Source organism: Pristis pectinata, chromosome 23 (assembly GCF_009764475.1).
Source record: "Pristis pectinata isolate sPriPec2 chromosome 23, sPriPec2.1.pri, whole genome shotgun sequence".
Classification (NCBI taxonomy): Eukaryota; Metazoa; Chordata; class Chondrichthyes; order Rhinopristiformes; family Pristidae; genus Pristis; species Pristis pectinata.
In genome coordinates, this window is record NC_067427.1 from 13,684,276 (window position 1) to 13,698,564 (window position 14,289).

The window sequence follows — 14,289 nt, forward strand, 5'->3', positions numbered from 1 at the left end:
TTGGGGTGGGAGAGGGAAAGGGGAACCGAACCCACCCTCTTTCTGCTTATCAGAGTAAGATAATGGTCCATCTACTTAATTGTTGTAAACACCTCTTAAGCAGCTTTACGATCTCTTTTTCCACTGAAAACACTCTGTATATGCAGCGATCAGCAGATCCATGCCCCACCCCCCTCACCTACCATCCCTTTGATTTTCCCTTCTCTCTGACTGGGTTTCTGAGCAATGATCGAGAGTGGGGAGTACAGAGCAAATTTTCTCCTCCTGCACCTCAAGGCACTGAGACCAATAGAAGCACTGAGGTCACTGCGTACATGATATCAGTAAAGTTGGCACAACCCGGTATCAGTATCCTGGTGTGCCCAGCACTCGTTTAAACCAGTCTGGTCGTTGGAGCCACACAAGCTCTTGAGGGGATATGGACCATCGTCGTCAGCTCTGTTCCCATAGAGCTTTTCCTGCAAATTCAAAAGCTTCATCTCAATCTTCTCCCTTCCCTTCTTGACAAGAACAGGCAATATAGTGCGGCCTCCAGCTGCCCCTCACCACCTCCCCAAGTAACTGACCTACATGCCGTTTTGGTGCAACCGTAGAGCCCTCGCTGGAAGCCCACGTGTACTTCCAAGCAGGGGTCAACAGGTGGCAGTCTGGAGGCTGAAAACCTGACAGTGGGAGGGCTTCCCATCTGACACCTGGGCCAGTGTTGAACTGGAGGTGGAGATGTGTTCCAGCCGAATTAGCCTGGGGAACTACTACAATGACACCAACACACATCCACAGATGAAGCAGTCTCTTACCTGGCACCTCCACTCCGTAGACAACAACATCGGCCATGCTGAGATAGCGACTGAGAATTCCCTCAACCTCTGTGGTCGACACATTCTCACCTTTCCAACGGAAAGTGTCCCCAGTACGATCCCGGAAGTACATGTAGCCGTAGTCATCCATCACCAGGACGTCACCTGCTCACAACAAGGGATGGATTAAAATTGTGTTCTGAGCTAGATTTGTACAGAATAAAGTACATACAATAAATTCCCCCCCAACAGTTAGAATTAGAAATGCACTGCCAGATATAGTAGTGGAAACAGATTCAATTGTGGCTTTCAAAAGCAAGAGGGATAATACTTGTAACAGGTAAAAGCTGCAGTGAAAACAAAAGAGCAGGGTGTATGGATTACTCTTTGAAAGAGTTGGAGTTCTTTGAAAGAGTTGGAGTTCTTTGAGCAGATCAGATGAGGCAAATGTGCTGTACCATTACGGCAGTCATTTTAGGTCCTGAATGAAGGGCCATGGGTACAAGCTGCAAGATACAGACTCTGACACACAGCAGATATTATTTTTGAGTATACCAGCAGATTGTTCTAATGGGTTAAGTAATCCTTAACCAAACTTGTTGGATCCAATTCTTTCACAAGCAAGGAGGAATACAAACAAGACATGAAAAAAAGCATGGGAAAACCCATGTTGAGAGGCAGAGAAGAGTTAAGATCAAAGCTCCTCCCAGTAGAAAAGATAACATTGGTTCTATTGTATTAATCATTTCAACTTGTTGAAACTACTGGACAGTAATGAGTTAACCCATTACTAGATGCGCTTTATTTTCATCTCATTCAGTATCCACTGTTGACGTTAAAATGAAGAGATTTAGAATGAAGGGCAGGAGAAACATCCTGACCTGGGCATTTCCATCTGGGGTCAGTAACTGAGGAAGAAACCATCAACATGAGGTTGAAATAGGTAGATGAAGAGATATGGGAGCAAGGTGGTAATTTTGATCGTAACTACTTTCCTAAATGGAGGTAAAAATCAAGAGAGAGAGGATGGGTTGAATGGCCCATTTCCATGTTGTAGTTTACATATTGATACAAGTCAGAACATTTCGACAAGGTCAGTACCTTGGAGTACTTGGTGCAGTTGCAGGATGTGATGTGATCAGTAACCTCCCAAATCTTGGACCTGCAGCCCATGAGAGAGGACACAGCAGAATCTTGCCTACATATTAGGGGTTTGCAGACAACGTACACATTTCTGGTTTAAAAGCGTGTGCAGTAGGCATGCAAAACCAGCCTGAAACAATTGAAGGTGGAATATTTTCCATTCACTCTGCACAGGAAACAACCAGGTCCTCATCATCCCCAAATTTTCTTCAATGGGTCAGTCAGATTAGACAGTGGTGAATGAGACCCAGCTGCAGGCTCAAGCCCTTGTCCCCGCTGTGGTTCACTGGGCAGTCCACTTAGAGGCACAAGGTCACGGAAACGTTCAACTCCAGAAGTTTCAGTGCAACCAGGCTGATATCCCACTACATTGCTGAGGGAGTACAGCATGTCAAAAGTGCCACCTTCTGGTTGAGATGTTAAATTAAGGCCCAGTCTGTACCCTCAGGTAGATACAAAAGATCCCAAAGCAATACACTGACATAAAGCAGAGGAGTACAGCCCGAGATCCTGGCCAATGTTTATCCTCTTACCAAGCAAACAGATCATCTGGACATTGCTGTTTGTGATATGTTGTTGTGTAACTGGCTGACGTTTCCAACAATACAACAGTGACTGGACTTTAAAGTCTACGCTATAAAGCAATAAAATCTCTGGAAGCCAAGAAGCAGTGCAATAGAAGTGAAAGTCTACTGTTTCTCTGCTTTAGGAACTGGTTGACATTCCCTGAAACTTATCAACGCAACTTTCTTTGGTGTCTTACAAATCTGGACTGGATAAGCTTGGATTGCAAAGGGGACTCAAAAATCCTTCAGTCCCTGCAACAGAATTTACACTTTCCTTTTCTTGATTGCCACATTTTGTTTGTTTGATTTGATTGACAAGCCTGAGGGCACATACCATCAGGCTTAAAGACAGCTTCTACCCCACTGTGATATGACTATTGAACAATGAGATGGACACTGACCTCACGATCTACCTTGTGACCTTGCACCTTATTACACTGCACTTTCTCAGTAGCTGTGACACTTTGTACTGTTATTGTTTTTACCTGTACTACATCAATGCACTCTGTACTAACTCAATGCAACGGCACTGTGTAACGAATTGACCTGTATGATCGGTATGCAAGACAAGTTTTTCACTGTACCTCGGTACAAGTAAGGATAATAAACCAATACCAAAAAGGCTGAGTAAAGGTTGACAGAACAGCGCAGTACCAGGTGGCAACTTGCTGGATGTCAACTTTCACTCCTGGGTTGACCAGTTGTTCCTGGATATCCAGTCATCCTGTTCCAACCACTCCTTACCAGAGAGATAGGCCATATCTCCTTTCTTGAACACATCGTGTGCAATCTTTTTGGTTGTTGCTGAATCGTTTACATATCCATCAAACCTCCGCAGTGGGTCGTTTTGGACAATACGGCCTACCAGCTGGCCTGGCTCACCTGGACAAGAGAAAGCAGACAGTCAGTGCGCAGCAGCTAAATCCCAACAGTGTTTAAAATGCAACAGAAAAAAGGTGGTGTTCATGTGCATACGCATGTGCAGCTTCCAACTGCTCATCATCCAGGGACTCGAGGGAATCTGATCTCTGACCCGAGCCCTACTTGCTGTCAGCTATTGATGTACAGGGGTGATTTTTCTTTTTAAATGCAGAGGATTGAATCATATGTTGACTTCAGTTGTTGCTAGGTTACCAGACATTGTTGGGATACCTGGTTGACATGGGATGCAGACACCATTGGAATCTCGAATCAACTCCATTGTGTCCTCATCTACTTTAACCAATCGGATCGGGTAGACAAATGGCAGAATGCGGCTATTAAATCCACAGGCGCCAATCTATGAAGGAAAAAAACAAGTCAATTAACATTGCAGCTTGGGGTGGCAACAGTTTCCAGACATACACTCAATTCGAACAAACTCACGAAGCTCCACCAATGCAACAAATCTCAGGCATCCTGCTGAAGGTTCAGCTTGCTACTGAACACTAACAAACTTCTACAGATGCACTGTTGAAAGTATCCTGACTGGTTGCATCATGGTCTGGTACGGCAATTCAAATGCACAGGAACACAAGCTGCAGAGAGAGAAGTGGACTTTGTCCAATACATCACGGGCACATGCCTCCTCACCATTGATTGTATCTACAGGAAGCACTGCCTCAAGAAGGCAACATCTGTCAAAGATCCCCACCATCCGGGCCCTGCCATCTGGCAGGAGGTACAGAAGCCTAAAGTCTCACACCACCAGGTTCAAGAACAGCTACTTCCCTTCAACCATTTGGTTCTTGAACCAAACAGCAAACCCCTGATCACTACAGTTTAGCAGCACGATGACCACTGTGCACTAAAATGGACCTTGTGTTATTTTTGTTCTAATTGTGTTCTTTGTAAAAATTGTATGATTTATTTTTAATTTGTTTTTCTTGTGAAAGCTGCTTATATGATGCTATGTGCCTGTGATGCTGCTGCCAGCAAGTTTTTCATTGCACCTGTGCATACATGTACTTGAGCATATGACAATAAACTCAATTTTGACTAATGCACATAAACCAAGACTAGATTTCCCAGCAATCTGTGCTCACAGAGAATTATCTTGTGCTGTATAACAATTTCAGCTGGCACCAATAACAAAAATATCCACACAGTTACACAGCACCTTCTCATTTTGTTGCAATGTTTGAGGACAATACCCTACCCCCTCCAAATTACTGGAAAACTAGACCAGAGTTTGGCCAAGGCTGTGTGCTTGAAGTATTTATTTACAACAGGATGCATTTGCTTGGTACCTTTTGCACAATAAAACATTCCAGGCACCTGTTCAAGAGTTTAATCAACAGCATAAATAACACCTTTAATGCTGTGTGAATATCCCAGATTAAAACTGGCAAGATGCAAAAAGGAGATATTTGTTCAGGTGACCATGTGCTTCTCCCAAAATATAGACTTAAATAAGTGCCTTAAAAGGAAGAAAGTGGAGAGGTTTGAGGGAACTCCAGGCCTAAAGGTCTGTGCAAGTGAAGAGACAGCTGCCAATGATGGAGTGAAGATAATGGCTAATACACAAGAGGCCAAAGTTGGAGAAACACAAGAATTTTCAAAAGGGATGTGGTACAGGAATAACCTGAATAACTGCAATACATCAGTAAAGGTCTAGGTGGTGGACATACAGTTGTGAGAAGTTCAGGAGCGACATTGGTATTTCTTTTCGCAGAAGTGCAGCAGAGAGAAAGAAGATGTTGGAAAAGATTGTTGAAGCCTTAACATTTAGGCCAGAGGGCACCGAACAAGCTCTCACAAACAACAAAATAATAACCAATTAATATTGGTTGAGGAGTGACTGTTACGGAGAAAGATTAGGAACTCTGGCACTATTTCCACTGGAGACAGCACAGTGGGTGTGTGAATTAGTAAGCTTGAGAAAGACTATTTATTCTTGTTGAGAAGTCAGTGGCAACAGGGGAATCATCAGTTTAAAACTCATCAGGAAACAGGGAAGCAAGGAGGAATTTTTTTTTTATTCGAGAGCACAAAGGACTTTGTCACAGTAAGAGGTTAAGACAAAAGTTGATGAACGTTTGAGGCGGGAAAAGATGCAGAACAAGGCCAAGATAAAAAGAGTCAATCCATTTGGTTTTTAATATGTCAAAAAACAAAAAAAGTGGGTTTAGACCTCTGGAGGGGCAGTGGGGTGGAGAGAGCAGTGAATCAGGACATTGCAGTCTGACCAGGCAGACTGAACCATAGGAAGTGATTCAGCTCTGTGTCGACTTTCTCACATGCACAAATGAACTGTTCCAAGATCTGGACATGGTTTTGAAACCATTCATGCTCCTACATGGTGCCGATCATGCACAGTACCTTGTTGTCGAAGTTTCCTAGGCTGCAGTTGCATTCTGTGGCCCCGTAAAACTCTGCTATCTGTGGGATCTGGAAGCGGGAAGTGAAGTCCTCCCAGATGGATGGACGCAGGCCGTTTCCCAGGGCCATGCGGACGCAGTGCTCCCTTTCTGCACTGCGCTGGGGTTGGCTCAGGAGATAGCGGCAAATCTCCCCGATATACTGGACAATCTATGGAAGTACATATACATCACATCCTCAGGCTTTGGGTAAAACTGAAATAGTCAGGAATTGAAAAGATATACAAGGCTGAAGTCTTATTTAAAACTATACAGAAGCAACCAATTTCTGAACTATGTTTCCAGGAATTAATATGTGCAATATCCAAGGCTAACACTTGTGGTTTATATCTCCTGAACCATAAAACAAGTGGGATCCACATGGTTCACACACTCTACAGAATCTGTACCAGCTCTGTATATTTTTGGGTATCTGACACAATTTAACAGGAAAGGGGTGTCCAGAAGGGTATCAGTATCCACAGTGGATTCTCCAGGGTGAAGTTGGTACTTAGGAGTCTGAGAATTTGCTATTCTCCCTCACCCTCAGAGAGTTCCTGGGAGTCAGTTATTGAAGCCAGTTCTGCAGATCAGACAGAAACATTGCAGAAATGACCTAGGCTTGCATTCTCTGGGAAAAGAGATGATTAAGGGATACTTTCTGTTTCTGAGTGCATTTACAAATCTGAGACTGAAGGGCAAATGAGAAGATAACAGATTCAAAACAAACTAATTCCTCAACTGACTCACCGTGCATCTGTACTTGATGCAGTCATCCCAAAAACGAGAGGCAGAGAATTTTCTCCTGATTACAACAGTCAGTCCATGTAAAAGGCATTGCCCTATTCCCACAATATTCCCTTGAAAAGAAAGCACTTGAATTAATGACATATAATTCCGTTCCTATAGAATTTACTGATAGTGATCACCATGTGTAGCTGGACATAATTCTGGGGAGGTAGTCTGGGGATACATCTTACATTAACATACAAAGTGGATACATGGGTAGAGACCAGCTGATGCATTAAACCGGTTCATCCTCAAAATGGTTGAAGCATAATTGGACACTTCTCCCTCCCTCCTGCAATACCATCTCCTCTCTCCCTCCAACCCCCCCCCCCCACTACCTTCCCCAAACCCCCATAACTCCACTGTTCACTCAATGTGTCCCATTTTCACAGTACCACATCCTCCCACAGCCATCTGGAATACAAACAAACTCATCTGCCTGACTGGATGATTTTTGACAGTCATTCTTGGGTGGCGAAGCTAACAGAGCCATTGCCTCACAGCTCCACCAAACTGGGTTCAGTCCTAACCTCCGGTGCTGTGAGGAGTTTGAACATTCTTCGTGAATGTGTGGGTTTCCCCTGGGTGCACTGATTTCCTCCCACATCCTAAAGACGTGCAGACTACTGTCAATTGCCCCTACTATGTAGATGAGAGGTAGAATCTGGGGTCGGTGAGGGTGTGGGGAGAATCAAATGAGATTAGCATAGGATCAATGCAAGTGGACGCTTGATGGTTGGCGCAGACTCAGTGGGCTGAGACACCTGCTTCCGTGCTGTGCGATTCTAGACTCAGTCTCTCCTTTCAGAAGAGCATACAAAACAGGAGCAAGATTAGGCTGCAAGGCGCCCTCCCCACCCCAAGTCCGCGCTACCATTCAATAAGACCATCGCTGATATCATCTTGCACTCAACACTTTCCCAGACTCCTAAAGCTCAATTCCCCTGTCATCCCAAAATCTACCAGACTAAAAAATACTTCATGCCTCAGCATCTATAGTTCCTGGGGCAGAAAATTCCAAAAATTCACAATCCACAGAGAAATAAAATCTCATCTCAATCTTAAATGACCAACTCCTTATCCTGAGACTGCTCTTCTGGTTCTGAAGTCCCCCATGAAGTAAACAAATTCACAACATTTAGTCAGAGAATCTTGTACGTTTCACTGAAATCACCATTCATTCTTCTAAATTCCAGAAGAACAGATGGAGCCTATTCACATGGGCCACCTATTCACACAGGTCAGTTCTCTCATCAAAGCAATTAATCTAGTGAAGTATATCCTTCCTAGAGGCAAGGAGACCTCTGCAGTACTCTAGCTCTGGTTTGACCAAAGCCTTGAGTAGATTTAGCAAGACTTCTTACTCATGTGCTCCAACCTACTTGTAATGAAAACTAACATTCCTTTTATCTTAATTACTTGCTCTATCAGCCTGTTAACTATGTTCGTCCTGTATAAGGACACCCACTGAACGCCAACATTTAGCTGCATCACACCACTTAAAGAATACTGTTTTTCTATTCTTCCTGTTTCAATGTCCTTTCAATTGCTCGACTTACCACCCTGTTACCCATTCATTTAACCTGCCAATAACCCTTTGCAGCCCAGAAATTAGTTTCCATTGTGCTATTTTTAGCACTACTGAAAAACACAGCAAATGTATCACCAAGAAATGCATTACTGGTCATTTCTGGGTCTTCCTGTGTTACTCTGGAAGTTTGACTGGGCACGTGCATGACATGATTCTTGCATGTGACATGTGGATTACATCATTCTCAGTGTAATGTTCCTTATGAAGCACTGCAGGGGAAATTAACAATGCCCTGGCAGCAACTATCATTGTATGCTCGCAGGACAAATAACCCTTTGTGGTGCAGTCCTAGTTTGCAACCTCACTAAGTCCCATACTTACCATTTATCCAACCATTCATGGTCCCCCTGCCCCAACCCACCAACCTTCTTCTGACCATCCAGTAGCCACAGTACCTTACTGCACTCATTTCCCCACCCACAACCAAGACTTTCCTCAAGGCTCCCAAACTCTGGCTGCCCCAGCTTGTACCTTAACCCGACTGTCATCCCCCCCCCCCCCCATTTTACCACTCACCTCCTCCTCCGCCCCATTCCTGAACTCCAAACCCCATTAGCAAAACAGTGCAACGTTCTTGGTTCCGAGTACAACTAAGGTTTACAGCATCAGATCAACAACCAAAACTGTCTTTGGTGCATCAATGTAGTGACTACGTCCATTAGGATACCCATTCAGGCATATCAGTTTTTCCAGACAAGTATGTCTCTTCAGTTTACTTTCCCAACTATCTCCCACCTTCAGCATACCTGAAAACACCCATTCCAAATCATTAAGCAGATAGTAAATACCAGACGTGTCAGCCCTGATCCTGAGGCACCCCACAAGTTACAGCTTGTTAACTTGAACATGTCTAGTTCATTCCTAGTCTCCAGTTTCATCTGTTAACAAATCCTCCATCCACATTAATATATTACCCTCAACCCCACAAACACTCATCTTGTGCAGTAACCTATCAAATACATTTTGGAAAATAACAAACCATCTCCAATGGTTCCCCTTTATTTATCCTGCTATTGACGTCCTCCAAGAATTCTAATGAACTTGCTGATGCTATTTCCCTTCCATAAAGCACTATTAATTTGCCCTAAAACACATTTTCTGTTATCATCCCTTAATGAATTTTACCATTTCCAAAGAACTGATGTCAATAACAATATTTCAGAAATTAATGAACCCTGAGCAAAAATAATTTGTTGTAACACCCTTATGACATTCCTCCCAGGTGTTTTACTTAGCTGTGTCCTGGAGAATAACTTAGAATTATGGGAGAGTCTAGGACAGTCCAGGAGAGTAAGCAATTTTTGGTCTTGTTGGTTCATTTCAATGGCAGCACAGAACAGTGAAAGCCAGGAAGTTCAATCCCCTAATCTGTGCCGAGTTAACTATCCAAGGGTTTATTGGAATAACACAAGGGCCCAATGAGACAGTGGAGTTAGATCGACTGGAAATTCCTCTTGGAAAATACCCAAATGTGAGGGACACAACCATCTGAACTAATTGCTTTAAGGATGTAATTAGTCGACAAATATCACCATTTCTTCATCTTCATTGTGACTAACATCCAGGAATTCCCTACCCAGCTCCACCATCACCGCACAGACCGTCACCAACTGCTCAAGTGGGTGCGTGGTGACAGTGCGACTAAATGCCGGCCTTCCAGATGTTGCTCAGGTCTCCCAAACAAATTAACAAAATAAAAGACCTTCAGGAGAGATGGGGAGGAAACTCCCAAAAAGTAAGACAAAGAGGAAATAAAAACATTTACTGAACAAAGCTATTAAATTTAAAATCAATACAAGTTGTCACAATGGATCTCATCTTGCAAAAGTCAAAAATCTTTAATTGAGAAAATGATGTCTGTTCTAAATATGAAGGTGGCATAAAAGAGAAAGCTGCAGTGCTTAATAAAATGGCTGAAAACCATTTACACTCCCCCAATTGTTGCTTCCCCTTCCAACCCATCCATCCCACAACTCCCAGCCAGTTTACCTGCAGAGTGATAGAGAGGCAAACAGTCATAGACAATGTCATCAGTGCACATACGGTAACCATAGTAAACCAAAGCTGCCATCCGGTAATATCTGGAGAGAGAAAATTTTTTCACACATTATTCAACTTCTCAAATGCAAGCTCTTTCAGAACAATCTCTACCCATTCCTGGTGCATCAGGTTGGTTGTGACAGCCAGAACAAGCTATGCCAAGGCTAGGGAGTAATCAAGAGCCCGTGATATTAGGTGTCAGCCTTGGCAGGGAGTTAAAGGAGGAAAACACAAGCTCATTATCTAAGCCAAACCTTCAGTCCGAGACTGAGGCAGTGCTGCACTGACAGAGATACTATTCCTAGGATGAAACTGTGTTCACAGATTTCTGTAGAAGAATATACATGGCATTTTCAAATATGGGAGTTCTTCTGGTGTCCAGGCCAATATTTAATATGACCAGCATCATGTAACCAGAACAATTGGTCATTAGGATATTATTAATTGTGGAAGGTTTTTCAGAAATTGGCTGCTTTATGGATGTGTTCTTCTGTGAGCAGCTTGCTGACTCTTGATGTCAGATTCCATAAATGAAAAAAAGCCAAGTGGCTGTGCCAAATGGTGATGTGGAGGGGTGGGAATCTCAACTTTGGGCAGCTGTTCCCTGGGAATTACAATGCCAGGCAGTTGTTTCAACAGCTGAAGAAAAAGGCGCACAACATCTTTTCCACCACCTCTACTATCCCCGTGGCTATGGAACCTGTTGTGTCCTCCTGCTGTATGCTTTGAGCAGCCTTGCAGAATGTGCTGCAACCCATCAGCTTGCCTCAGTTAAAGCACCATACATCCATCTCATCGGCCTCAATGCTAATCCTACCTACTTCCACAGCATGAGCAGTGTTTAATTCTCCCTGTTGGATTGTTTTCTCTGGAGCTTCAGAAGCTGAGGGGAGACCTGATAGAAATGTATAAAATTGTGAGAGGCAGAGAGAGGGTAGATTGTCAGAGTCCTTCTCTCCCAGGGTGGAAATGGAAATACCAGAGGGTTTGGCTTTAAGGTGAGAGGGGGAGACTTTAAAGGAGACTTGTGAGGCAAGTATTATTTTACTTACAGTGTGATGGGTGCCTGGAACGTGCTGCTGGGGAGGTGCTGGAGGCAGATACGACAGCAATTTTTAAAGAGGCATTAAGACAGGCACATGAACAAGCCAGGGGATAGAGGGATACGGACCATGTGCGGGCAGATGCGATTAGTTTAATTTGACATCATGGTTGGTGCTGACATCATGAGCCGAAGGGCCTGTTCCTGCGCTGTTCTGTTCTATGTTCCTTCTATTTCCTCCCTTTCCAGTAACTCCTAGTGCTATACAAACAAGCAGGTAGATGGTATAACCCCCAATCCCGGAGAAACTTCAGGCCATAATATATTTTATTAAGGTATTAAGCAAACTGTGCTCCTTCACTATCAACTCCATCCCTTTCTCTGCCATCTGTTCACAAACAACATCATGCTTAAAGCTTAGACAAGTTTCAGACCATTTATTCCCAACATTAATAAATCCACCTACATCTGCCTCCATACCATTGCCCTCTCCATCCTTGCCCAAGCTCATCTGCTAATGAAAACCTCATCCATGCCTTTGTTATTTTCCAAATACCATTCAGCACAGCTTTTCTTGTTCTATTCTCTGTTAATTCAAGATCTTCCAAAGCTCTGCTGCACTTGCCCCAACTCTTACTCCCATTCACCCATCATTCCTGTACTTGCCTACCAACAATGGTTCCTACTCAACCAACACCTTGATTTCAAAATTTTCACTTACTCTTTTACAAATCCCTCCATGGCCCCATTCCTTCTTATCTTCATAACCTCCTCCAACCCTCCAAAATGTCTCTCCCAATTCTGCCCTCTGCATCATACCTAAATTTAATCATGCTGCCATTCATCGACGGCCTTTGGTTGCCAAGACCAAACCTCTGGACTTTCACTGAGCCTTTCCACCCTTTTTTCCTCCTTTAAGGCAGACCCCGTAACACAACTTTTTCAGCAAGCTTTTGGTCGTCTGCTCTCACTCCGTGCAGCTTGGAGTCAAATGTTGTTTGACTGGTGGTGTCTGTGTGGAGCTTTCAGATTCTCTCTGTGACCACTTGGGTTTCCTCCAGGTGCTCCGGTTTCTTCCATATTCCAAAAACGTGTGGGTTGGTAGGTTAATTGGCTGCTGTGAGTTGCCCTTAGTGTATAGGTGGGTGGTAGAATTTGGGGGATGGAATGTGGAAGAATAGTTTAGGGTTGCATTAATATAAAATTGGATGCTTAATGGTCATCGTGGCCAAAGGGCTCGTTTCCCTCCATGATTCTACAAAATTCCTCTGAAAAGCCTTGGTACATTTTATTATGTTAAAGGCAGTATTTAAATAAAAAAGGCGTTGTTATTACAAGATCCCAAAGTGACAAGACAGCAGGTGGGAACTGGCATGCATCTTCGAGTCAACAGGTGGCAGACTATTTCAGCAAGCCATGAAGAACAGAGTCTGTCAAACCTCTATGTGGCCACATTTAGGGCTCTCCACTGCCTCCTCAGCAACAGACTACTCTCACCAGAGAAGATGCCTCCTGTTGTGAGATTGGCACAGTACCCCGAGAGGTGGGTATGGGAACGAAAGCATGAACAGCTGACAGTGACTCAAATTAGACTTATCTGTTCTCCCTGTCAGAAGAGGAAAAGAGTGAGTGGGATAAGCGGTGAAGGGAAGAAACCATTGGAAAGGAAATCTAAAACACTACTTAATAACCTGTCCAAACTCCTGACAGATCATTCCTGATTTGCCTATATATTTATTTTCCTCTCCAACAATCCTTTGGGATCTGACTCGATAGTCGACACCACAACCAAATGGCAGCAGATTCAGTCATTACAGGGGAGCCCCATACAGTGGTTGCCCGGAGACTGCTGTCCTGGCTGAAGTCTCAGTGAATTTCCCATCCCAAAACACAAGGGCCCCGACGAGCCCTGTAGCACTCTGAGATCATGCAGCACAGACCGGAAGTCTACAAAACCGGCGCAGTTCAAATATGCACTGAGCCAGATAAATGTCATCTTGAAATGATGACCGAGGTCAAGAGAGGCTACCCTGCAGGCTGCATTTCCAGAAGGTGAACTGAGCCCTGCTGCCAAAAAGGAACCCTCTGCAAGAATTGCTCATCGACAAGCTCAGCAAATGATCCACTAAACTTGTAAACTTTTAAAGAGTAGAAGGCACCACTGCGCATATTTAACTCCTGTTGATTTCATCTGCAATCAGCTGCAATTACATGGCTCCAAAACTCGAACAGCAACACATTACTTGCTACTGCTGTCATTTGCAAGGCCATAACTAAATTGCAATTTTTTTTTTGTGAATTGCAGATTCTGCAATATTAGACTTCTACTGCAATGTTTTGGCCATATTGAATGTGCGTCCCAAAAGAGAGCAATGAAGTACTTCCGAGGTGTTGCTACTACTTTAATATGGAGACATGCAGCACCTGTTGTGTGTGCTGCAAGCTCGCACGTATGGCAGAGATTTAAATTCCCAGCCGATCTGTTTTAATGCTGATGCTGCTTGAAGGATAAATAAAATGGGAAGAAAATGCCTTTATTTGTCAATTTGTGATTATTATCCCCAACTGGGAGAGCAGATGCAACTTTGATTTAGCCTCTTATTGAAAACACAACTCTAATATTAAGTCTGAAATGTTAACACTGAGTTGCAATTTAAAACTTACCATAGCAAAATATCTACTCAAATTTTTAAGTACAGGGGTGAATGACATCCATAATGTTCGGATATGACTGGATGTTAGATGGAGTGAGTTGAACATTGAAGGGCGAGCTCAATGGGCTAAATTGACATTCATGACACTTGGGTCCTTACCTGCTGTGGACAACAATAGCTGCCTTCGGCATCCCTGTTGTTCCTGAAGTATAAATGTAAAACAGTCGATCTGCAACAAAGAAGTACACATTTGTACGCAGAGGAAAAGTTAATTTGCATTTGGACCAAGAGGAGGGACGCTACAGTCCACAGAAGTGCAAGCTTTGGTG

The 14,289-nt window shown here is 43.6% G+C and overlaps 1 protein-coding gene across 1 annotated transcript in view; it reads right to left on the reverse strand.

Moving 5' to 3' along the window:
• slc27a4 (solute carrier family 27 member 4) overlaps positions 1-14,289 on the reverse strand; it is a 46,277-nt gene that overhangs the window by 4,012 nt on the left and 27,976 nt on the right. The window contains exons 5-11 of the mRNA XM_052037029.1: positions 14,120-14,189; positions 10,214-10,305; positions 6,595-6,704; positions 5,807-6,016; positions 3,659-3,785; positions 3,251-3,388; positions 798-962 (exon numbers count right to left, since the gene is read on the reverse strand). Coding sequence (XP_051892989.1) covers positions 798-962; positions 3,251-3,388; positions 3,659-3,785; positions 5,807-6,016; positions 6,595-6,704; positions 10,214-10,305; positions 14,120-14,189 — 912 coding nt within the window. The remainder of the gene's footprint in view (positions 1-797; positions 963-3,250; positions 3,389-3,658; positions 3,786-5,806; positions 6,017-6,594; positions 6,705-10,213; positions 10,306-14,119; positions 14,190-14,289) is intronic.